The 26,626-nt window shown below is 38.4% G+C and overlaps 1 protein-coding gene and 1 long non-coding RNA gene across 7 annotated transcripts; both read right to left on the reverse strand.

Moving 5' to 3' along the window:
- Positions 1-875: 875 nt before the first annotated feature.
- On the reverse strand, positions 876-26,367 carry LOC102080174 (nectin-3). Of its 2 annotated transcripts, XM_019352623.2 has the most exons (8): positions 26,070-26,366; positions 16,942-17,283; positions 16,523-16,825; positions 15,062-15,155; positions 7,192-7,346; positions 4,715-4,814; positions 3,797-3,857; positions 3,385-3,488 (listed from the first exon to the last, which is right to left on the reverse strand). In XM_019352623.2, exons 1-8 carry the CDS (start codon positions 26,224-26,226, stop codon positions 3,477-3,479), a joined length of 1,224 nt encoding a protein of 407 aa, XP_019208168.1. In that variant the 5' UTR covers positions 26,227-26,366; the 3' UTR covers positions 3,385-3,476. The 2 variants fall into 2 exon arrangements, with proteins under 2 accessions (XP_019208167.1, XP_019208168.1); XM_019352622.2 differs by lacking the exon at positions 3,797-3,857 and having other exon boundaries at positions 876-3,488; positions 26,070-26,367.
- LOC109197496 (uncharacterized) lies at positions 8,704-11,821 on the reverse strand. Of its 5 annotated transcripts, none has more exons than XR_003216872.1 (6): positions 11,125-11,821; positions 10,819-10,929; positions 10,456-10,729; positions 9,882-10,049; positions 9,289-9,384; positions 8,704-8,725 (listed from the first exon to the last, which is right to left on the reverse strand). It is a non-coding gene; the product is annotated as an uncharacterized LOC109197496 (long non-coding RNA). The 5 variants fall into 5 exon arrangements; XR_003216874.1 differs by having other exon boundaries at positions 10,848-10,929; positions 11,125-11,819; XR_003216873.1 differs by having other exon boundaries at positions 10,848-10,929; positions 11,487-11,816.
- Positions 26,368-26,626: the final 259 nt, after the last annotated feature.

Raw genomic sequence — 26,626 nt, forward strand, 5'->3', positions numbered from 1 at the left:
GACCTTCCTGAATTACTGAAAACACTGCAGGTATTATTGGTGCAGAACAGATGGTCTTAGCACACAAGCCAGTGTACTGTTCTTTCACATACTCCAATTTAACTGAGAATTCTGTTAACTGACCATTATGTTTTATACATTTTTAGTCTGCATGCTTCCTTCAACAGATTTGTTATTTTTCACAAGCATTACTCAAGAAATGTAGGTGTTCCAGGAAATTTTAGTAAGAATAGAGTAAAAATTGTAATTGTACCAAAGCTATCCATAATTGCAATATGGACAGTTTAGGATTAGTTTTACTTGCACTTTTACTTATTTATTAATTTTTTTTTATTTTGCTTCCTGTTTTTTCTTCTTTTCTTAATGGATTAATCATTCCCCTTTGTGAAGACTGTAGATGACACTACTGATTTGAGTTCATTTATTTTAATATGTCTGTAACTTGTACACACTTGTACTTTCTTCATGTTTTATATTTAAGAGGAATAAAGTTATTCATATAAAGTTTTTATTCTTTTGTATTATGTTGTGCAGATCACTGTAGTCATACTTATCTTTACAGACGAGGTGGGGGGGTGGGGGGGGAGAGAGAGATGTGAATTCACTGCTTGAGTTCGGTTTTGGTGTTAAATTCCCAAGAATACCACCTGGATCAATAGTCTTTTTGTCTGATTATTGGGAAAAGGTTTACAGCGGTCTGCTTCTTAGAGATGCTGCTAAGGCTGTAATTAAGCCAAGAGAAACAATAACTGAAAAAAAAAGTGCACATAAAAAAATCTCTTAATGAATGAATCACAGGCAAGGATATGCTGTATAAACACTGTATAAATGTAACAGTACTCAGTGCTGGTTCTAATAGTCAGAGCTGCTTCAAGTTTTCAGAATTACAATCAGAATACTTTATTAATCCCTAGAGAAATTATGTGGCTTACAGTTGCTCCAGTACAGTAACATTAAGAAAACCGAAACAGAAAATAAAACTGACTGAGACAGGATTCTCTTCTAGACTAACACCCACCGGCACAATGTACATTTCAGATTTTTCATATAAAATTTTCAGATTGTCTATTTTATTTCATTCATGTAACGTACAAAATTCACCTACTTGCTGCATAAAATGCTACTTACTGTACATAAATCACCCACTTGCTGCACACAATATCACTTATTGCACTATGATGTCCCCCGTGTATATATTCACTTAATCTATATAATGTTTGTCTCTCCCCCTTTTGCACAGTCGAGGAGCGTCTCAGGATAGATTTCACTGCATGTTGTACTTGTATAACTGTGCATGTGACAAATAAAGAATCTTGAAAACAAAAACAGACTAGACTGTTAGCCATGCAATATGTTAAGATATAAGGAATAGAGATTGAAAATGACGTCATTCCGGGGTAAAACCGCAAAGGATTCTGGGAACGCGTGGCAAGCGGTCACACAGCGATAAAAAGAAACACAAAAAATGGCAAGAAGGTGTTGTGTTATTAATTGCAATAGCCGGTCCCATGACAGCCACGGGAAGCCGATGGGTAAAGAGATTGTTTTTTTATCGGATTACATCGTGGAAGAGAAATTGTTCAAGCCATGTTTCCAATGCAACAAAAAGCTGACGGATGGCCTGGATTGCAGCCATTCGAAGACCAAATATAACGTTCCAGCACACATGTTAGTCTGCTCCAAGCATTTCCACAAAGGTAAGTCTTCTGTTGTAGTTATTACATAATTTATCATAACATAATTGTTGATGTAGGTTACAAAAAAGATTTGATCAGTTAAGAGAGAGCGATATCAAAACAGCCACGAAACGTCCCGCATATATGTGCCCAAGTGTTGTATTGAAGCAATCAAGTGATGAATAACTGTTTTCCAGTATGTTGTTGTTTTTTTTTGCATTGTTGATTTGTTTTTCACTGAAGCAGCTAATAAAGCATAATGGATATTTACAATTTTGCCTCTTTCTTGTAAGATTCTATAATAGAATGAAACAATAATGCCAGTCATAAATAAAGACAATAAATTGAATGAATTATGAAACACTCATTTTATTTCTATTAGATCTGAAAATGTTGTGTAATACTACAACATGAAACGACAAATAGATTATCTCCTATACAGGCCAACACAAAGGAAAAAAATTTAACAACAGCTCTGAAATGGAATAGTCCAAATCACCAAAGTAAACTGGACCTGGGCTTGTTGCAGGGATCTGAAGTTAATAAACATCTTCTGAGTGTATGCACTCACACTTAGGACCATATAATAAATATGTCCGTGATGAAAGTTGGGCATCACGCTAACGTCCTTACTCCACTCTGTATGCTCGTATGGGTCTAACCCTTTCACTCCTTTGATTTTTTCCTCGTCCTTTTTTTTTTTTTGCCTTTTCGTGAAGTCTGTCTTTGTACGGACCTGCCGTGTTCTCCGTCGTTTTGTACATAACTGTTTTTGGGGCAAATAAAATGCAAGTAGGGATTAAAACCGCAGAATTAATGATTACCGGTGATTCTGTTGCCACGGGTACCCAACATGCAATGCGCGAAAGTCACGTGGTCTGTCAATCTCTATTGTACAATATATACAAATCACCAATTAATAACAATAAATATCCAGGTTTGACAGATGTGATTACGAATAAATTAAAAAAAATAGACAGCAACATTACCAAGTAGAAAGGAGCCTGTGCAAAAGGGATGTAACTATTGCATTTTTACAGTGTGTTAGATGGAGGAGTTGTACAGGGAGATGGCCACAGGCAGGAATGATTTCCTGAGTCGTTTGGTGGTACTTTTTGGTAATCTCAGTCTCTCACTGAATGTGCTCCTGTGGCTAGCTAGCATGTCATGGAGTGGGTGGGAGGTATTGTCCAACATTGTTCTTATCTTGGACAACATTGGCCTCTCCAACACCACCTTAAGAGAGTGCAGCTCTATACACACTACATTACTGGCCTTAAGGATCAGTTTATTGACTGGATTCCAGGCTGTCTACAGGTGAGGTTGTGGGGATGTGAGGATTCACTACAGTGTCAAATCTGCAAATTCAGCTCATCAGCTCTTTCCTCACCGCCCTCAGCTCCCCTGCTGTTGGTTGGCCTGATTCCAGTGATTGTCTTCATCCTACTCCACACCTCTCTCATTCGGTTCTGCTGTAGTTTCCACTCCAGCTTCCTCCTGTAATTGTCCCTAGCCTTTGTGATCTTGTCCTTTAGTAACACCCGGACCCTTCTCACCTCTGCAAGGATGTTTTTCTCTGCTTGAGTTATCTGTCAGACAAATTTTTCACCCACTTGTCCACATCCTCAAGTGTTCAACAAAGACTACAGGCGTGATAAGGTTTGCAGAAAAAAGTCATATCAGTGAGAATTATCTGTTAGTCTTTTTATATCTTTGGTATGATGATCAAAAAATTTCCATAAGAGTGAAGTGTAAGCATTCCCGTTGCTCCTCCATTTGACTTCATACCTTCCATAACTGTCAGACAAATTCCTGAGGGAGACAATTCAGAGCATTTATTTAAAATTGTTTAATTTCACATTATTTATACATAAAAATAAAGTTTTATAATTTTCAACACAATAATAATAGAAAACAATATAACCTGTTTTCTGCTGAATTCCTCAGTTTTCTTGAGAAAAGCATGTTTAATAAAATGTCATAACTAAAACTATAAATATGCATCAAATTAATACCAATTAGTATTTTGAATGAGATATTCAACTGTGAGTAAAAGAAACGAGAACAATGACACATTTCAACACTGTGTTAAAATCAACAATTAAAATTAATTAACTGACCTCTCCCTGCTGTTCTTGCTCTGTTGCGTCAACACCTGCTTCAGTTGTTGGGACACTCTGCCTGATGCCATGTAAATACAATTCACAATTTTGTCCTCATACACCACTACTATATATTTTAAATAAAACAATTAAGGTGAAATTCAAGTGCAAAAGCTTTGATCAAAAAAATACTGTTTTACATGCAGCTGAAATCTAACTGGACAAGTAAACATAATGGTAAACAGACTGTCCTGTTTGAATATTTTTGTTAAATCCTTCGAAAGCAACGACTCACTCAAGTCTTGAACTCTTGGAAGTCACCAAATAATTACTTACTTCCTTTGTGATACTTCACTGTATTTGGCTTTTATTTCTTTCCATGAATCGTTTTGCCTTTATTTTTGTCTTCAGCACAGGGACTTTGCCTTTCAGTTGTTACTAAGCTAACTAGTGCACTTTAAAGAGAATGTTGCTTGGTTTAGCCACTTCTGTTGTTTGGATTTTGACTGTTACTGTCTAACTTGCAGTGAGAGCCCCTTTGATCACACGTTGAGAGGCTCACAGAAAAAGCCTCCAGGCTGAAAATGCCACACTTGGAATCCTCTCCATACGTTTTACCTATTTAATTTACCGTGCTGTTGCAGGGAGGCAGACGTACCTGAGTGGCATCACAGACCACACCCTGCCACAATAACATAGCCCATACTCTTTGTGGGAATTATCCAAATATATTTAAGCCACTCAAAATGTAATGGTTGACTTGTGTAGATTTTGTTCAGCCCCTAGAATTAAAGCTAAGACTCTGTGTTTCAATTGCATTTGATTGTTTATTTCAAATGATCAAAAACTTTCAGATCTATTTGTACATTATGTGTATATGGATTAACATCAGGAGAACTACATATTAACTGTATTCAGTGCTGCTGTTGTGAGTACCTTTGAAAACGTCCATATTTATAAAAGCACCATGCTGCAACCCCAATGACATTCAGGGAAAGCAAAAGACCAAACAAGGCCCAAGCAGCAGAACATGCTCCTACAAGGACACAAAAAGAAAGAATATAATGAGATTGATGTTGTTCTCTTTCACTTTCATGGCTTTTGTTAGGTTTATATTGTGGATTGTCATTTATGCTTAGAAATATATACACTCATATGCTTAGAGGTATATAATCATTGTAGATTGAAAGAATGTCTCATCCTAGGAGGTCTGCAACAACCCTGTGTACCGTGAAGAGGGGAGTACGTTCATTCCTCTTCCAGAGTGTTCTGGCATAGATCACACACCTCCTAGGGTCATGAGAGGGATTGTATCTTCTCTCTTGATATATGGTATAGCAAACACACCTATATCTGTTTGAGTGTAAGAGCCTTTTGGTTAAGTGAACTGCTGGACTCCCTGGCGCCAGCAGGTCTGGGGAGTCTTCACAGGGTCACATTTTGACCCCACACACACACACACACACACTCCTCTTGTGTATGATGTCATATGTTAATGAACCTATGCATATTCATGTAACCACAACAAAGAGCAGTGCTACGGGGGAGCTAACTGAGAGTGACTGGGGTTTGAGCGGAAGGAACGGTGCTCGTCACAGTTCTCTCCCTCGTGCACGACCAACACAAAGAGCTCTGGTGACTTGCGTCTTGCTTTTGCCATTGTAGTAGAATTGTCTTGGCGTTCCAGCAATAGGCCTGTGCTAGACAGACCTATCAGCTTTTAGTTTTGTATTTCATATTTAGATGACTCAGACAGTATTGTGAGTCATCTAAATGGCAATAGGACACCTTATAGGTCACATGTTCAAAAACTTCCATCTGCTAGGAGGTGAGGCACAAAAATAAAAGACAAACTTGATATGACCATGAAAAGAACCTGTCCATGCTGGGACATGTTTTGACCTTGCAGTGGGGTTGTGACTTAACATGATGTACTGCACTGAGTGGAGCTTTAGTCATCCATTTAGTAACTTGTCAGTTTCATGCTGTCTATACTTTAAGCCAACCTCTAGATGGTTTTCAGTAGGGATGCACCGATACCGATACTGGTATCGGGTATCGGGGCCGATACTGTAAAATGTGTGCGTACTCGTACTCGTAAAAGTTAACCGATACCATGAACCGATACTAATGTAGCCCGAATTTGGGAGTAGATAGTCATAATTCCCATGGACTTGAACGCCACGGTAACATAAGGTGTTCACAGTTATGTGATGTAACTGTACCCTGAATTTAATTTGCCCTGTAATATGTCACAAGGTAAATACAGGTAATTAGAGCAATCAAACTGTTATGTTAATCATAAAGTATTATTTTATGGTATGTAACTCTGAAGGGAGTTAAAATATTGTTCAGAGTTCTAATTTTCTGGAGGCCCGTGAAGGTAGCATAAAACGGGACCTGTGTGTCTGTTGCAATGGAGGAGGAGAAGAGAACGGCATGGAGAGATGCACGAGGTTAGCTGAATCAAAGTGAGAGACTCGGCTAGTTTTACTGAGGTTAACTAGCACAAAAGAGTGTGTAACTAGAAAGCTAACCGTGTGGGAGCTTCGCAACAGAGTGTGGGTGAAGTGACTTTTTGTTTCAACGGTCGCACCACCGTGGAAAACTGTGTTTCCAGCTACGATCGCCGAGGCTAAAGGCTAGCCCGGACTGCTTGGCTGCACCACGGAGGCAGCCGCTATGGACTGTTGGAGAGCTGGACAGTGACTGGCTAACGCGCTGTAGCAGAGACAGCATCGGGTCCGCAGGGAGTGGATTTAGTGTGGGACTGGTGAACGGCGACCTACCGAGCAACGGAACTGTAAGTCAGACTTTTGTGCTCTTACTGGGGAGAAGAGGATTTTTCTCCATCGTCCGGCGTGAGCAGCAAACAGGCCTGCAACAAGTGTGAATGTGAGTGTGTGTGGGGCCCATGTGTGAATATTGTGTGTTTAGTGGAGTTATATAACGTGTTTTGGAGTGTATATTAGTGAGTAACTTACCAAAAGGTGATAACATAAGTTGGGTTGTTTAATATAATTTGAAAGGGAATTATGTCATTTATACAGTGTATTTCATTTGGTTAAGGAATTGGAATATCATTTGAGTTTAAAAAAGGGATGTGTTGTACAGTATTTGTCTCTGCCCTTACGTTCAGTAAACGTTTCATTTGTGTTAAAGAGTTGTCTGGGGTCGTTTCTTTACTACTGGTTAAGTTTAACTTGTGTGTGGTAGAAGTATCGGATTTTGTACTCGGTATCGGCAAGTACTCAGATCCAAGTATCGGTATCGGATCGGTTTGAAAAAATTGGTATCATTGCATCCCTAGTTTTCAGAACAAGATCAGAATGAAGCAACAACAGAAAAAAAACTCAAATAAAAACTGAGAAACAAATCCAGAAAGATTTGAATGAATGCATCAGCAACCTCACCTGATGCTACATGCACATAGAGCTGACCATGTTTACTTCCATATGCATTAGATGCTTCACACTGATAAAGGCCACTTAGATCAGAGGTCAGACTCAGCAGTTGTAGCTTTGCACCATCTGCTTTGACACCAGGCTGCCACAAAGACTGGCCAGATCTGGAAAAACACACGAACGAGACTCAACATGAAATGTACAGAGAGGGCAAAAAAAATGTCAGTTTTGCAAAAATGCAAATTAATTTTAGTCATTATCTTTTTGTGTTTCACTTTTCTTGCTCACACCAAAATGTTACATTATTTAATTTTTACCTACACTGTAAAACCTAATAAGTTCACAGAACTCAAAAATTGTTGTGTAACAGATTACACAACAGTTTTTTAGTGATGTTTTTAAAAGTTTTAAGTTTAACTAAAATAAAAATTCCAGTTGCAGTTGCCTTAAATTACCTCAATGTTAACTTATAAATGTTGATATTCCTCAACTTATAATTAGGGAGCAATAAACTCAAAATATTTAATATTTTTCAACTTAATTAAGGTGGAAAATACACTCAAAATATTTTACATACTGCAACTCATAGGATGTGGGAAATAAACTCAGACTTTTTCATATTTTCTAACTTATAATATGGGAAATAACACTTAAAATCTAATAAATATTTTTAAAATACTGTGGGAAATACATTTACGAATGGTTCTAAACTGTTTGCCCAGTAAATTATAATCAGCTAAAAGTGTTAGAAAACATGAAAGTAACAACACTAACAATTTAACAACTTTTTTTATTAAACACAATGTGCTTTTAAAAAGGCACAGATAACGGAGCTCACTCATAAAAAAGTGCTTCATAAATAAAACAAAAGAAAAAGACTCCCAGGGTCTCCATCTCAATTCTAAAATTAAATAACATTTTCAGTATTAACAGCAATTGCAGCTATTAGAACATTGAGGCATTTAACACTTACTGTACCTTGACAGCTGCAGCTCACTTATTTTAAAAATACATAAAGAAATGTACTGGTTTCCACTGCTGTACTTCATAGGTAACAAACATCAAGGCAGTGCATTAAGGTATTAGGCAACAGAACGTTAAACGTGAATAGTCCACGAAATGAGCAGTCATTCACTTTAAATTTGAAGTAGAAGAGCCAAATTATTAGGGAAAAAAAAAAAGCTTCCTCAATACTCAGCTCAACAAGTAGTCCATTCTGAGTGATTCACTCATTGAACAAATCATTCTTCAGCATCAGTAGACGCCCTTTCAGTGGTTTGTTGTCCTCAAGGCACATCACAACCTTCTGGATAAATGTGAATGTAAGCTCAAGTTTCTTTGGGTATTGTAGGTCTAGTGCATAGATGTACCCAAAGAGCAGGAAAAATGAGTCAACCAGATTTATGGGACCATTCACAAGTATTTCATCCTCAACGACAATGCAGATGCTTTCGGGACTGAAGAGGGCCGAATCAGTAGTGTCATCCGTGACAACTGTCAGCAGAGCCACAGGAGTGACAGTGAGGTCTGGACCATCTGCTGACTGCAAAACACAAATAATACAACAATGAGTTCAGCCCCTCAAGGACACAAATCATGCTATTGATTAGAGGTGTGAATCTTCATAAGTCGCACGTTTCTTTTAGGATTATAATGTCAACGATTTAATTTGATATGGCGATACATCATGATGCATTACAATAATCTTAATTTGGGTTTGGTTTCAAAACATATTGAAAACATTTATTTAAGCATAATAAATATATGTCAAGATATTTGTTTTTGTTATTTACCAAACATTTCTCTGACCACAACATGGCACCCCCCAAAAAATAGAACACTTGAATTTTAAAAGGGAGAGAGTTTTTATCTGTGGATTTGTTTTTGTTTAATAATCTTTCAACTATTTTCATGTTTTCTGGTTTATGCGTAACAATCTTCTTGCAATCTTATTCAACAATAGTTGATATATGGGAGAAAACAAGTCAGATGAGGACAGTGTTGAACCTCCTTCCTGATATACACCCTGGTTCTCCTTGAGTTCTGAGTGATATATTCGACTGAACAGCTAGGCAAAGGGGTTGATGCTGAGGGCAGTACACTTACATCACAAGTCCTGAATAACGTGGAGGCATCTTCACGCAGGTACACAGGAAGTGCACGAAGGACGAGGGCCCGTCTTGTATTTACATCACGCTGTTCCTAGATGAACATACAATATCTATTAGAATAGTATTTACACAAATGCAGAGTAAAAACAAAGTGTTGGATAGCCATGTTCTGATTGTCATTGTTATAGATCAGGGGTGTCCAAACTTTTTGTGTAACGGGCTAAAGATGGTAAATCCAGTATTTTGGATAACCGTATTTTTAGTAATACACATTTTAAATTAATACGTTTCCATTGTAAATACATCAACAACTCACAAAGGAAAAACTTCCAAATGTAAACCAATTTTTACAAAAACAGTACTTGTTTGGACTTCTTTAAATTGAAGCTGATAAATCTTTTTAACACAACACTTTTTGAAAGGATACATTTTGTCAAGATTTCCTTCTCCTAAAATGACAACCTTGTATCCATGGCATAATCACTTCATCACGGGGCACAGTTGAAGCAATTGACACTATGGCTTCTTACAGCTGTGTACAAACCATCTGTTAATGTAATTCTGAATTATGTGAAATGAAAAATTTACCTGAATGTCATAAATTCTCATGAGCTTTGCTAGCTCCTCTGCAATCTTGCCAGTCTTGATGGCCTTGTCTCGGAACAAAGTGATGAGTCTAGGCGTGTGTCTGTCCAGCTCCTTGTAGAATTAAGTGTGCAGGTTAACACTGTTGATTCGGTGGGACTCTGCAACCACCTGTACATGAACAGAAATACACAGAAATGAACAAAGATGAATTAGGAACAGAATTGTGAATGTATTTTAAAAAGTTCTCAGGTTAGCAAAACCAGAGCAATTCTAGTCAGAACCAAGGCCAAAATAGAAAGTTATTCGTCATTCTTTGTAATGTTATCTAAAGGAAATTTAAATAAATAAACTTCTAGAGACTTTGTTTACTGTGAATGGGGAAAAAATACGTCACAGAGTGATGTGTTGTCATTTTACATCTGTCATTTGCTTTTTGGTAAATTGTTTGAAAATCTAGACTTTTAAAAACTGGGAGAACAGTAAAGAGACAGACAGACATACACACACGTACACATATATGCATGTATATATATATACATACATATATAGACATATTTTATATTTTATTTTTTACCTGTGACTCCATAAGTAGGACTGGCCATCTGTCCACGACGTCTCTCACTCGTGGAGCTCCAACAATTTCTTGGCGACATAGTGCATAGGTTGTGTCCATGAGGACATAGTGAAGGCTAAAGTCCCCATTCAGTCTTGGCTTGAACCTCTCTTAAATTACTTCTTTCAGCTCCTCCACTGACTTTGGTCGCTCAAGTAGAGTAAGTTTCAGCGCAGTGTCTCGTTCAACATACACACACAGCACATGCTTCTGGGCAGCAGCCATCTTTTGGTTCCTGGGGAAAACAAACAAACAAAAAAAAAACATTCATTTTTATGGAGAGTAAAGGTGATACAAACAACGTACACAAGTCCATAGCCTCACTTGGAACGATGGGAAGTATGGAAAGACACCTGCAGGAGTGAGGCAGTTTATTCATGGACCCACTGCCCAGCCTTGACTTGTAGAGCTCGCTTAGTGGAATACCCCTCTAAACTGTTAAAAGGATTTCCAGATTATCTCACAACCACATATTTGAGACTACGAAAAAATACAAACATGTGTCTAATCATGATAACACACTCATGTTGTTTAGCATTGTTCGTTTCATGCTAGCACACACACACATAGCTCAATAGCGTAAACTACTGACTGTGTAACGCGGACACTTATTGAAATAAGTATACTCACAATACGCACGTGCATTACCGGCGAATATGACAACCGGTAGAAACGGACAGTAGAAAGTTTTAGTAGAAAGTTCAAACGCATGGAGCTAGAACTGCCACCATCAACTTCCCGGGCAAGAATACAATGCATTATGGGAAATGTTGTCCCCCACGGAAAACCGCCAAAACGTTACACTGTTGTAATTTGAAATAAGATTACGTATTTGTCACATTCGAAAACTTCTAAAATTACAATTACTTGGATTCAAATTTATTTATAACAAACATTCACTGTGCACAAAGTACGAATATATTTCCAGTAAAGAATAAAAAGACTGTTTATCGAAATTAAATTTAAACAAAACAAAAACACGTTAGACTTACCAAATTTAGGGCAGTTGATGAAAAAAATTAAGGTGGTGGTCGTGGTGGGTTGAAGTTGGGGACTCTTAATCCACACGGGCTGGCCAAATCTTCCCCGCATCAAGGTAAATTCAAGATGGCTGACTCGGCTTTCCTGAGGGAGCGACAAGACTCCACCCACCAGAACGTCACTAATATATGCTTCTTAAACTTTTTGAGCGTTCCAAACAAATTAGCTAAAAAATATTGAGCCCTATTCAATTAAAGTTGCATAAAAGCCAACAGAGCTCGATACTTTATAGTTTGCTCAACTACAAAACGACATTTGAGTGTTATGAGCTTATTAGTTATGAGCTAGAACAACTGTTAGGGATTACAGTGTAATTACAAGATATGGCTCCACGAAAAACACGATCCGGGCAGGTAGAGAGGGTAATGCACATTTACATCACAAACCTTTCCCAATTGTTTCCACTTTACCTTTTGATCCCACCATTATATTAGATGGACACCATATTAATAAGTTTAGAATTCACGTTTTGGCATCACAAAGATCCTTAATTTATTCAAATCAACACTGAAGCCATAGTCTTACTATAATCACTTTGTTTTACATTTATTGTCCACTTGTTGGCACAGTAGAGCAAAGGAAGCACAATGAAGCTTCGGCCTATGAGTTTACCAAGTGGAAAAGCTTTAATGCTTCATGAAACTTCATCTTGCCATTATTAAGTGCAGGATAAGGACCCAAATAGTGAAACAAAACAGAAAAGGAAAACAAAAATATTTTACATGTGTATCTGTATATGTGGCTTTATAATAAATTCTGTTAATAGAATTGATGGTGCAGCAGGTAACGTGTTGGTTAATTTGACACATTTTTCTGCATCTATTTCTAGTTTCAAACACAGCGGAGGAAGTAAACCTGAACACAAAGCTCAGAATAACCGAGTATGAAATTAAAACAGTAAGTAAATAATACAAAGGTTAGATAAACACCTAAACACAGCAACTTAGCACTGAGGGAAACACTGGGAAAGGCTCGAAAACATGTACAAGACACTATATATCCGAAAGCAAGAAGATAACAAAAAAAAGCACTAATTAATTTAAAAATCAGGTAAACTAAGCTCATTCAAGGTAGCTAAAAGCTAGTAAAGATCAATTTTTTGGTACTTGGTATTTTGTCTTTCATTTGAGAGTCCAAAAAACAAAACACCCACATTATTTAGTCTTTAACAATAATGGCGTAACAATAGCCTTTGTATCAACCTAGATATCCCCATTTTGTCTTGACTTTTGCTCTGCTTATCTTTCAGAAATGCTTACTTCATCTGTTGTGACATAATATTGACTGCCACAACCAGGAGACAAGGTCATGAGAGCAGGGGAAATGTCACAATTGCATATGAAGGAAATGCTGCAGTCCCAGAGGCCGGCTGGAACAGTTGACACCCAATATCTAATTATACCTCTCCTATTTCTACACAGCAGCAAAATGGTGCATTGGGAGAAAACGCTGAGCGGACAGAGAGAGGACAGCATAGACAGAGCTGGAAGACAGTGCTGTAAAGCAAATAACAGTGTAGAAAATGTAAATAAAATAAAAACACTGATAAAAGAAATGGAGTGTGCAAGGTGCATATGTGCATATTTTAAGATTAAGATTTCATTTGGGGGTTTATTATGTTTTGGAAAACCGTAAAATAACCATTGTCATACTAATGATTAGTAGTAGCAGTCTTCAATTATAGGCTTGCTTTATAGCCTAGGTTGTGGACATTTTGTTGTACTTCTTTTTTGCATGTTGTCAGATGTTGTCAATAAATGTTAGTTAACCAACAACAGCTGATGAATTTCAGTGATACTGGTAGGCCTGTCATGGGACTAGTGAGCAAGGGGAGTTGTGCTCTTGGATGAGTTGCTAGCTTAACTTTGGTCTCAATGTTCATCCTCAATCATTGGATTTTCTTATTGTTGAAGCTTTCTGGATTTTTGGCTTCTGGTATTTTTTTTTTTTTACTTTTCTAAACAAATTCACTCAGTGTGGACCATCCACCCATTAACAGCCATGCCTCTGTCAATAACATTTTCTGCCAAGAGAGGTCCAGATGTTCATGTTCAAGACTAGAATTCTCTGAGCATCTTCAAGTGAAATTCAAATGTGTTTGCACATTTATCTCTTGGAAAGAGCTCAGTGTCAATGAAAGGAAAGAAACCTATAAACAACAACAAAAAAAAACATACGGTACGGAATCTATTCAGTTGAAAAAAAAACTTCAGAGACTGTCATGGAATATACTTCTTTCAGCGTTTCCCTTTTCACAAGCAGTCGCCACAGCAGATAGCTCTGAATATTTGAGCTTGCAGGGGTCTCCTCCTGGTCTCAAACCAGGGAGATTTCACATGCGAATGTGTAAACTACTACACTATGGAGCCACCACAAGTATCTAATGCACAACAAGTATCCAAATTTGCCCAACTTTAAGAGAATATTTATTTAATTTACTTGCTTGCTGCATACAGAGCATTTATGGAAATGATCTTACACAGCTCCACTAGAAGCAGTTTGCATTTTACATGAGATTACTCTTACACATGACCAGTTATCAAATCATGTACAGGAAGTAGAAATATCTCTAGTGCTCCAATCACCACTAAAATATACATGTATATAATTATTGTTATTGCTCCTCCCTAGAAAGTCCAGGGAGATGTTTGACACACCTAGTTAGGGGTAATATAGCCATAAATACACATCTCAGGCTTTTTAATCAGAGAACAGAATTCAAATACAAATTTGTCATTCAAATTCATTCCAACACCCACTGTCATGGTGCTGGGTCCAGTGTTTCTAAATTTCTGGACATTATGCTGTTTTTGTAGATTTTATGTGAATCTTAGGTTCGTGGTTATTTGTATGTCATCTATTAAGTATGTTTCTTTTAGTCTTCCATTCTGTGAGATTTTTTACGTTTTTGTTTTTAGACGTCTTCTCCTGTGTTTAGTCAGTCTCATCTTCATATTTGTTCGTCTCTTGTCTTAATGTTTGTTGTTCCAATTCTGTCTCCCGAGTCAGTCATGCCCCCATGCTTGTTTCTCCCCGGTCCCTGTGACAAGCCTTTGTGACTTGGTCTTAATCTCTGTATTAACGCATTTCCTGTTTTAGTTTTTACAGTTCTTTTGTCTATTTTCCTGGCTTCTTTAGTCCAGCTCTGTTATCACCCATGGCCCATCCTCATTGTGTGTTCCTTGTCATGTTGTTTCTATTTGCTGTGTTTTCTAGTTCTTTGTTTCCTCGTTTCCTCCTGGCCTGTACTGTTTAGTTTTGAGTATAGCATTTTGTTACAGCAATAAGACTGCCTCTTCCAGTTCATCCCTTTGTGTTTGGGTCCTGCCTTGGCCACCCACCTCTTACACACACACACACACACACACACACACACACACACACACACACACACACACACACACACACACACACACACACACAGAGTTGGCTCTCACAAGTATAGTAGAATGCAGATTTTGGTCCTCACAAAGATAGCTAGACAGGAACACACAAACATGCACAGTAATTATTCAAATGACTTTACCTGCTCCAGATAAATTTTGCATTTGGGCTGGCTTCTGTCACACACTCAAATGAGTCCTCTGAAATTGCTCTAATGTTCACTTCTGTGGGTGGGACTGCAAAAAATATAGAGAGAAGTGTGTTAATCCTGAACTAAGATTCAAGGAGTGATCCCTTCATAGTGATTTAAATGTCACTGACTCAATTACAAACACCTTCAACTAAAAAAAACTGAAGGTTGGTAACACTGCAGGACAGTGCTGTGTCACTGAAATGGTTATTGATTGGTACTGAGGGATGAAGGTCTGCTGAGAGAGCATTCATCTATGTCTTCACTGGCATTACCTTGGATTTCTGGCAAAGCCCAGTCCATTAACTGTAGCTACTGACAGTCAGCATGTCTCTGACGAAATCAATGAGTGTTAAGTTTGACTTTTTTGATGCCTCAGTTCAGGTACACTAAGGTCATTCAAGGTAGCTAAAAGCTCCAAATTGAGGTATATTGACCTCAGTAAAGATCAATTTTTTGGTACTTTGTATTTTGTCTTTCATTTGAGAGTCGAAAAAACAAAACATCCACATTAAGCATTATTTAGTCTTTAACAATAATGGCGTAACAATAGCCTTTGTATCAACATAGATATCTTCATTTTGTCTTGACTTTTGCTCTACTTATCTTTCAGAAATGCTTACTTCATCTGTTGTGACATAATATTGACTGCCACAACCAGGAGACAAGGTCATGAGAGCAGGGGAAATGTCACAATTGCATATGAAGAAAATGCTGCAGTCCCAGAGGCCGGCTGGAACAGTTGACAGCCAATATCTAATTATACCTCTTCCATTTCTATACAGCAGCAAAATGGTGCATTGGGAGAAAACGCTGAGCGGACAGAGAGAGGACAGCATAGACGGAGCTGGCGGACAGTGCTGTAAAGCAAATACAGTGGAACCGCGACTTACGAATACCCTGTTTCACGAAAAATTCAAGTTACAAAGACACTGAACAGCAATATTTCTGCCCGTGTTACGGCAAAATGCCCGAGTAACGAAATCCGGTGGCTCTGATCAGCTGAGCCTACAATGCCCACAATGCCTTACGAATCATGTGACAACCCCTTGGCTTCCGTACTTGCGGTTCGCTGTTCCACTTAGGAACCCTAACCCTTTTGTTGTTCTAGTTAGCAATTAGCCTATAGCCTATCGTTCACCATCGCCTCACTCAAAACGCGCAGTGGGTGCTTCGACTTACAAAAATTTTCGATTTACGAAAGACCCTCGGGAACGATTTAATTTCGTAAGTCGGGGTTCCACTGTAACACTGTAGAAAATGTAAATAAAAACATTGTGATAAAAGAAACGGCATGTGCAAGGTGGATGTGTGTGTGCTACAATTTGATTAAATAATTAAAATTCTAAAATCAACAGTGACACAGAAAAAGACATTAAATAATAATAAACTACATCATCAGCTGATACTCACAGTAGATCTGTATGGTGAACGGCAGACTTTTTTCTGTAGACAGGGAATCACCACTGATGACACACTGGACCTGGTGACCGTTAATCTCTCTCGTAGGAACGCCAAACAGAGAGCTGACTGTGGTAGTTGTATCATTGTCATACTGAGTGGAGTTTGTTGTCATCCTCACTTTGTCTCCCAAAGCACCAGTGAGCCACCTCACCTCTGCAGGAGGCTTCGAGCCAGCAGCCGTGCAGGTAGCAAATAAAACCTCTTCTGTGCCCAAAGTGGGAAGGTTGTCCTTGACGCTTGTGAAAGGAGGCACTAGGAGAGTTACAGCACACAAGCAGGTCAATATGCAAGCAAGATGGTGAAAGTAACTCTGTCTCTGTCTCACACACAAACACCCAGAATATTCTAAATAAAGTGTTTCTTCATACCAAGCAAGTTCAGAGGTATATCTGTCTTCTGATTTCCACTGGGAAACAACGTGAAGATGCACGTGTAGCTGCCTTCATCCTTCAGGGTAACATTGGACAACTGGAGAGTTCCATTTTTGTCATTAAAATTCCCGATATATTTAAATCGATCATCACGTCCATTGACAAACTGCGCTCCCTCTCTGGGTAAGATAGTTAGGAAATTGTCATTGTGAGGTTTTTCTCTCGTCTTCCTCTGCCAGGTAATCTGTGTCAGGTCATCATTGGTATTGATGACATTGCACGGTAAGATAGCGGTGCCTCCTTGAACCACTGTCACACTTCCACCAATCACCTGGAGAGCTGGAAAGTGAAATACTATTAAAGATCAGAACAAAAAATAAATAAAAAAACAAGAGTGTCCAAGAATTTTAGGGCTTCACAATTAATCAAATACAATTAAAGATCAGAGCATAGCTGAAAAAGTAGAAACAAAATTTTGACTTTATTTCAATTTTATTTATATAACGCCAAATCACAACAAAAGTTGCCTCAAGGCGCTTTATATTGTACAGTAGATACAGAGAAAAACCCAACAATCATATGACCCCCTATGAGCAAGCACTTTGGCGACAGTGGGAAGGAAAAACTCAAAGCATCATGGGAATCCCCGGCAGCCTACGTCTATTGCAGCATAACTAAGGGAGGATTCAGGGTCACCTGGTCCAGCCGTAACTATATGCTTTACCAAAAAGGAAAGTTTTAAGCCTAATCTTAAAAGTAGAGATAGTGTCTGTCTCCCGAATCCAAACTGGAAGCTGGTTCCACAGAAGAGGGGCCTGAAAACTGAAGGCTCTCCCTCCCATTCTACTTTTAAATATTCAGGAACAGCAAGTAGGCCTGCAGAGCGAGAGCAAAGTGCTCTAATAGGGTGATATGGTACTACAAGGTCATTAAGATAAGATGGGGCCTGATTATTTAAGACCTTGTATGTGAGGAGCAGGATTTTGAATTCAATTCTGGATTTAACAGGAAGCCAATGAGGGGAAGCCAAAACAGGAGAAATATGCTCTCTCTTTCTAGTCCCTGTCAGTACTCTTCTGCAGCATTTTGGATTAACTGAAGGCTTTTCAGGGAGTTTTTTGGACATCCTGATAATAATGAATTACAGTAGTCCAGCCAGGAAGTAATAAATGCATGAACTAGTTTTTCAACATCACTAAGAGAAAGGATATTTCTAACTTTAGAGGTGTTGCGCAAATGGAAGAAAGCAGTCTTACATATTTGTTTAATATGTGCGTTGAAGGACATGTCCTGGTCAAAAATGACTCCACTTTCCTCACAGTGTTACTGGAGGCCAAGGTAATGCCATCCAGAGTAAGAATCTGGTTAGATACCATATTTCTAAGATTTTCAGGGCCGAGTACAATAACCTCAGTTTTATCTGAATTAAGAAGCAGAAGGTTAGCGGCCATCCAGGTCTTTATGTCTTTAAGACATTCCTGCTGTTTAGCTAATTGGTGTGTGTCATCTGGCTTCATAGATAGAGCTGTCTGTCATCTGCATAGCAGTGAAAATGTACGCCATGTCTTCTAATGATGCTGCCTAGGGGAAGCATGTATAATGTAAACAGAATTGGTCCTAGCACCGAACCCTGTGGAACACCATAATTGACCTTAGTGTGTGAAGAGGACTCTCCATTTACATGTACAAATTGGAGTCTTATAGATAGATATGATACAAACCACTGCAGTACAGTACCTGTAATACCTACAGCATGTTCTAATCACTCTAATAGGATATTATGGTCGACAGTATCAAACGCTGCACTAAGGTCTAGCAGGACAAGCACAGAGATGAGTCCACTGTCAGAGGCCATAAGAAGATCATTTGTAATCTTCACTAAAGCTGTTTCTGTGCTGTGATGAGCTCTGAAACCTGACTGAAACTCTTCAAATAAGCCATTCCTCTGCAGATGAGCAGTTAGCTGCTTGACAACTACTCTTTCGAGGATTTTTGATATGAAAGGAAGGTTGGAGATTGGCCTATAATTAGCTAAGACAGCTGGGTCTAGAGATGGCTTTTTGAGTAAAGATTTAACTACAGCCAGCTTGAAGGCCTGTGGTACATAGCCGATTATTAGAGATAGGTTGATCATATTTAATCACAAGATCTTGTTTTAACATATGGCATAGAAACTGAACATTTAACAGTGTTTCTTGAAAACCCTCTGCTGTCTGATCATTTCCTGATAACATTTACATTTACAATAATTGATTACACAGCAGTGTAGAGTAGACTTTATCACAGTAGATGTCTTTCTGAAAGCACTGTAACTAAGTTTAAGGATATAATCCACCCACTGTTATCATCTTCAATGTTATCATCTTCAATGCCCTGTACCAACATAGAGCAGAGCAGCTATGTGAATGCTACTCCAACAGAGGTCGATTATCTTGTTAATAATTTTACCTCCTCACTACGTACGACTCTGGATACTGTAGCTCCTGTGAAAACTAAGGCCTCAAATCAGAAGTACCTGACTCAGTGGTATAATTCTCAAACACGTAGCCTAAAGCAGATAACTTGTAAGCTGGAGAGGAAATGGCGTGTCACAAATTTAGAGGATCATCTTTTAGCCTGGAGAAATAGTTTGCTGCTTTATAAGAAAGCCCTCCGCAAAGCCAGAACATCTTACTATTCTTTACTGATTGAAGAAAATAAGAACAACCCCAGGTTTCTCTTCAGCACTGTAGCCAGGCTGACAAAAAGTCAGAGCTCTACTGAGCCAACAATCCCTTTAACGCTAACTAGTAAAGACTTCATGAACTTCTTCACAAATAAAATTCTTATCATTAGAGAAAAAATTACCAATAATCATCCCACAGATGTAATATCATCTACAGCTACTTTTAGTACCATTGATGTTAAGTTAGACTCTTTTTCTCCAATTGATCTTTCTGAGTTAACTTCAATAATTACTTCCTCCAAACCATCAACCTGTCTTTTAGACCCCATTCCTACAAAACTGCTCAAAGAAGTCCTGCCATTAATTAATTCTTCAATCTTAACGTGGTGGGTGGGTTCTTTTAAATTTTGAGACAAGCCAATTGAGTCTAATAACAGATTAAATGCCATGTTGAGGCTGTCATTTTTAGAATCTACATGTATGTTAAAAATCACCCACAATAATTATTTTATCTGAGCTGAGCACTAAATCAGATAAAAAGTCTGAGAAATCAGAGAGAAACTCTGTAAGGCCCAGGTGGACGATAGATGATAACAAGTAACAACTTGTTTTGGAGTATTTACGTGCTTCGGGGTTTGTACGTGCTTTGTCTCTAGCGGCAGGGGCGGATCTAGAAGGGTGGCATGGGGTGGCAAGTGCCACCCTAAAATGATCTCTTGCCACCCCAAGAGCCACCCCAGTTTTGCATATGACAGTGTTGTTTATTAAAATAAGATAGCATTAACAGTTTGAGTGTAGTTACAGTCAACAGTGAATATAAATGCCAAAACTGAATATATTGGATAGTGTTCCCCCCCCCTCCACCATTAACAAATGGTTCAGCCCATAGCAGGACCGGCTTTTGTCTTGTTTTCAATAGCAAGCGATGTTTATGATTGTGCCAGAGCACATTTTGAACAACACCATGGGAATTTCGGATTTTACACAGGTGGTTGGATGTTACACTCTGGAAATGGAAGGAAGGTGAGTGTTATTAACCCTCTGTGGTCCACAGACACGCTGCACCTACAAATCACATGACTATTTTAAGCTGACATAGCAACAAGCTGCAGCCACGCTAAGTCTCTATTTCAGCCCACATTGAAAGTTCGGTCTTCAAAGTTTTTAAATTTTAATTACAGGCCAGTAAATCCAGAGTTATGATAATATATATAAGCCACGCTTTTTTCTAAATGTCGTCACGTTTTTGTGTGTGTGTTTTAAGCGTTTTCTAAGGACAGCGTGAAAACAGAAAAAGCCACCTCTTTCCTATCGGTGGAAAAATGTACCATGTCAACCAATTTAAAAAAAAAAAAAAAAAAAGTCAACTTGTGGGATTTGGTTGTTTAGGAAGAGGGGAGAGTTTTGGGAGTGACGGTAACGGCAGCGAGACAGAGTGAGAGAGATAGAGGTTTTAGATGTGGGAGATTTGTGACGTTTTGTGTGGAGTGTATACTTAGTGTATTGTGTTGTCTTGTGTAGCTGTTCTGTTGTGTAGTTGTTTTGTTTTGTGTGTCAGTGAGGGCACTAATGAATGTCACAAAGGCACATTTGCAATGTAAACACTGTCACTAAGTAGAGAACCAGCAGAGTGATACACCTCCTGTTGTCAGGCCTGCAGGTTTATCCCTGTGCTGTTCTCCTCTGTCTTTTGGTGGACCATCTTTTTTTACTGGCACTCATCATTTGTGGGGCATCTTACTGCGAAACCTGATTGTTCTCTCATTTTAGTTTTAGTAATATTTTTAAATGGTTGTTGAAAATGAAAAAAAAACCGCAGGTGTATTGGCTGCATTTTTAGATAAATAGTTGTATATGTTTACAAAATGTACAAATTATATTTGCATTTCAAGTTATAAAAATTTACTCAACATGTCTGGGTTTTTTTTTTTACAGTAAAAAAATACTACTAGGATTTTAAGTTCTTTCTGTGATTTCAGATCAGTAATACTAATGCAGTATGTCAGTGAAAAAAACAACTAAATTCAGTTGAGCTGAAAAGAATGATACCAAACAAGGCAAGGGGAAAAAATAAAAAGAAACAATTTGAGGGTGAAATACAAACGTAAACTCAAAAGGAGTCAAAAATGTCCGGTTGTATTTCAGACCTCAGTGGGTTAATCCAACAAATCATGAAAAATTAGGTTTAAATGTTTGTTCATGACAGTGCAGATTTCTGACATTTTGTGTAATTTAAGCTGTAACAATATGATTGTTTTCTAACAAAAAACAGTGTTAACCTTAAGTTAGACTTGTGTTTGTAAATGAACCGCCCCATGTTGTGTAGCTTTCTGGATTTTATACTTATTGTGCTACATATTTATTTATTATACAGGCTGTACAGTACATAGCATCAAAACTCACATGTTTTATGTAACTAAAGTGTGTAATTATGTGGGCTACAGACAATAATTAAGTTATTGAATATATTTATATGAAAAACGTGTATACTTACTGCATTTGAATCATTTTAACCATATGTAACCACCTGCATGTGTGTTTGGGGGGGAAAAAAAAAAAAAAAAAAAAAAAAAAAAAGGCTTTGATTTTGCCACCCTCATGTCACCCTAAGAAATTTTCTCTAGATCCGCCCCTGTCTAGCGGCCACTGTAAGTGTACTTTTATTTGTTCACTCCACATAAAATGTAATACATAAATCATAATACAACAAACAACTATTTACATTTCAACTTTTAACTATTTAAATGTTCAGCTTTTTCCTTTTAAACAAATTTAAAGTGAAACACAAAACACTGCAAACCACAACACAATTAAGTATAAATTAAAACATGAAAACAAAAAGAAGATGCACATTCTCTGTCATATGGGCCTGCATGAATAAACTTTCTGAATCCTTTATCATCCGCAACTGAAAATAGTTGTGGATGATTACTATACCTTTCTAATGTGACGTTGTCGTCTCTGGCTCTTTCTCTCTCTTTCCCTCTCGCTCTGTTCCTGTGCTACTGCAAGCGTAACTACCGCCCCTCCCCCCTCTTCCAAGCAAAGCACAAGGCTTGCGTGCGGAGTGAAGCGGAAAAAAAAGTGCGAGAGAGAGGGTGAGATAAAGAAAAAAAGAAAAAAACCACGGCTCACGTCGTTCACTTCAAAGAGTCGGCTGTAAGAGCTGTTTCGTTCACCACCGACACATCACTGATGTAGTAACAGAGACATGGAGGAGAGAGACCTAATATTTAATAATCCACATTTCACTGTTTTACTCTTTGGTTCAGATGTGGATACTGTATTGTTCTTTCTTTGTGATTTTTTTTATGTTTAAGTTGTTTATTGCTGGTTTTTTGTCTGTTTGGGAGCTGACACAGTCTCAATGGAGATGGGTTTTTGGGGGGGGTAGCAGGAGGAGAGAAGCTGCAGAGAGGCGTGTAAGACTGTAACTCTGCTCTGCTGGTCCCAACTCTGGATAGTCATATTTTGGGGGGTTTAATAAATTTGTCCATATTTCTAGAAATGAGAGCTGCTCCATCCAAAGTGGGATGGATGCCGTCTCTCCTAACAAGACCAGGTTTCCTCCAGAAGGTTTGCCAATTATCTAGGAAGCCCACATCGTTTCTGGGACATCACTCAGACAGCCAGCAATTTAAGGAGAACATGCGGCTAAACATGTCACTCCTGGTCTGATTGGGGAGGGGACTAGAGAAAACTACAGAGTCCGATATTGTTTTGGCAAAGTTACACACTGATTCAATATTGATTTTAGTGACCTCCGATTGCCGTAACCGGGTGTCATTACTGCCGACGTGAATTATGATTTTACTGAATTTACGTTTACCCTTAGCCAGCAGTTTTAAATTTCCCTCAATGTCGCCTGCTCTGGCCCCTGGAAGACAATTGACTATGGTTGCTGGGGTCTCTAGCTTCACATGTCTGAGAACAGAATCATCAATTACCAGAGTTTGACCCCCGGCAGGTGTGTCACCGAGTGGGGAAAACGGTTAGACACATGAACAGGTTGGTGGTGTACCTGGGGCTTCTGTTTAAGACTATACTTCCTCCTCACCGTCACCCAGCCGCCCTCTTTCCCCAGCTGCTTGGGGTCTGCCGGGGAACAGCTAGCGGGGCCTACGCTATCTTCGGCTGCACCAGCTACAGGGGGCTGGCTAGCTACGGGTGAATGAAGGGTGCGAAGCCGAGTCTCCAATTCAGTAATCCTGGCCTCCAGAGCTGCAGATATGCTACATTTGTTACAAGTATCATTACTGCTAAAGGAGGCCGAGGAATAACTAAACATCTGACACAATGAGCAGGAAAGTGCAGGAGGGACAGGTGAAGAAGCCATGGTGCTAGTGAGTTGGCTGCGAGCTAAGCTAAGCTAGCGAAACAGTACAGACAGAGTGAATACTTTGGCTATAAATTAGGTTGTGAGTACACGGAAAGTGTGCTTCGGATGAAGCACGTGAAGATTATACTGTGAAACAATAATGTGTTTAAAAGTTTTCAATTAAATTGCTAAACAGATAAAAACTAATGTCCAAGCTGCACAATTATGATTGATCTTGATCATTATTTTGACTTTCAACAATTAAATAAAAGTGCCTGAGTGAGAATAGCAATAGAAAACCAAGCAAAAGCAGACCAAGCTCTCCCTGACCATGTGCCTGGATGTGCCAGTCAGCTGTTTTGGATCAGCCTAAATGAGTAACACCATGTCAATTACAGAAATACAGTGCTATGAAAAAGCATTTGCTGTACTTTTCTGATTTCTTAGTTATTATGCATAAAAACTAAACTCCAAAACTACCTGATCATATTTCCCCCCCTAAATCTAATTACTGGTTGCGCAACTCTTGTCAGGAACTGAAATTGAATAAAATTCAATAAATAACATTTTAAAAGCTCACTTTGTATTTTTTCAGGTTATTTTTGTCTGACATTAAAATTTGTTTGTTGATCTGAAATATGTAAGTGTGAGAAACAAGCAAAAGAATAAGAGATCGGGGAGTGGGCAAACTTAAAAAACAAACAGATGTAGCTGTGCAGGCAGCTGTGCAAACACAGTGAAAGAGAGTAAGTGCATGAATAATCCTACTATGATTATTTAGTAGCCATAGATGGCAGAAAACAGGGAAAATAGTTTACACAAAATAAAAGATCCTCGAATTATACCAAGTCTGATATTAACAGGTACTTTATAGAAGATTTCATTAGCAAGAAATACATTATTTCATCTGCAACCAAGTTTACCTCACATATTTTGTCACGATACGGATGCAATAATTCAAACCTCCACTGAAAATATGGAAATGGTTTTCAAATTTTGAGGGGAACAATAGGTAGACCGGCAAATATAAGGTAGTATTTTTTTTTTTTTTTTAAATGGTACAAAAGACAGCCTTTAATGCTAAATTTCATCTTCACATTCAGTCCACCGACTTGACAAACAATAAACATGAACAAAACTTGTGCTATTTACAGAAACAATATAATTTAAATGATATTAGGTGCCCTTTAAATCATAAAAGTTACATAATTTGAAATAAGAGAATAATAGAGACTGTTTAGAATTATTCAGTGGTATCACAATGTGCTTTAAGGAGCTGCATTTGCTTTAGTCTGCTGTAGTTTGCCATCGGTTTCTGATATCACTTTAACATAACTATAAAGTACACTTAAGGTAATAAGTAATCTGACAGTCATAAATCATGGCTGTATTACTAAAATGAGGGGAATAGCTGGATTATACTTTGCTCAAGATACTGACTTTGTAAACGCACCCTTATTGCTTACATTTTCACAGCAGATTGAAAAAGAAGAATCTACAAATTCTTATTTATTTAACTCCAGGAGACAGATGATCACCTTCTTTGTGTGTGACTTTGCTGACAGACAAACTACTGACAGGGAAATGAAAACATTTTGCTAGATTCCCATGTCCTCCTGTACTCAAACAAGATCAAACCGACAGGCTCTGGCTGTGGACTGAACCGATAATGTAACAGAGGCATCATTTTGTAACCATCACCCACCACCATGAAGATCTTTCAAGTTGTATCTAAATTCTATTACATTCCAGTTGATTCTTATAATCTTATCTCATGTAAAAAAAAAAATCCCACTTCAGTGTGAATTTTTTATTTTATATGAACTGTCCTGAAAATGAACAGAGCTGCGATCTGCACACACTCTTAATCCACCAGATATCTATGGGGTGCCGTCTGTAAAGTGAAACATGCTGAAATTACTTTTCATATGTAAAACACATTTTTAAATTGTAAGTTACAAAATGTACTAAAGGCTGTAAAAAATGACTCGAAAAAACATGTTTTTGTAAGGTTTTGAGCTAAATGTGGAAAAATGTTACCGTTAATTTCAGCAAGTTTTACAAACGGCGCCCCAAAGATATTCCCATTTTGCATATATTTCTACATCACTATCACCACCACCCGCAAAACTTTCAACATACCGTCAGCAGCTTCTCTGGTCAGCAGGAACGCAGATATTATCGCCAAACTACAGGATATCACGGAAAACACGGAGTGGCACTGAATTATCCTACTAATTGTCCGTGAAAACACAAACGAATGATTTAACTCCATCCGCTTCATTTGGGCTTCTTTCATGAGATTCGCTCATTGCTGCTGCAGCTGCTGCTTTTAACGCGGAGCACCGGTGTTCTGACAAAGAGGCTTCTCTTCCTCCTCCTGCCCACTACCTGCTCTGTGCTGCTGCTGATTAGACCTTGTGTGCAATCTTAGGCTACGTTCACACTGCAGGCGAAAGCGCATCAAATCCGATTTTTTTGATGCGACCCAGATCCGATCACGGTATGACAGTGTGAACGGCACAAATCCGATATTTTCAAATCCGATCTGGGTCACTTTCGTATGTGGTACTGAATCCGATACATATCCGATGTTTTAGAAAGCGACTGCTGTGTGAACGGTCATGTCGCATTAAATCCGTCTTTTACGTCACTGACACAAGACAGACGCCAATTATCAGCGCCGGAGAAGCGCCCGA

The sequence above is a fragment of the Oreochromis niloticus genome, linkage group LG16, assembly GCF_001858045.2.
Source record: "Oreochromis niloticus isolate F11D_XX linkage group LG16, O_niloticus_UMD_NMBU, whole genome shotgun sequence".
Classification (NCBI taxonomy): Eukaryota; Metazoa; Chordata; class Actinopteri; order Cichliformes; family Cichlidae; genus Oreochromis; species Oreochromis niloticus.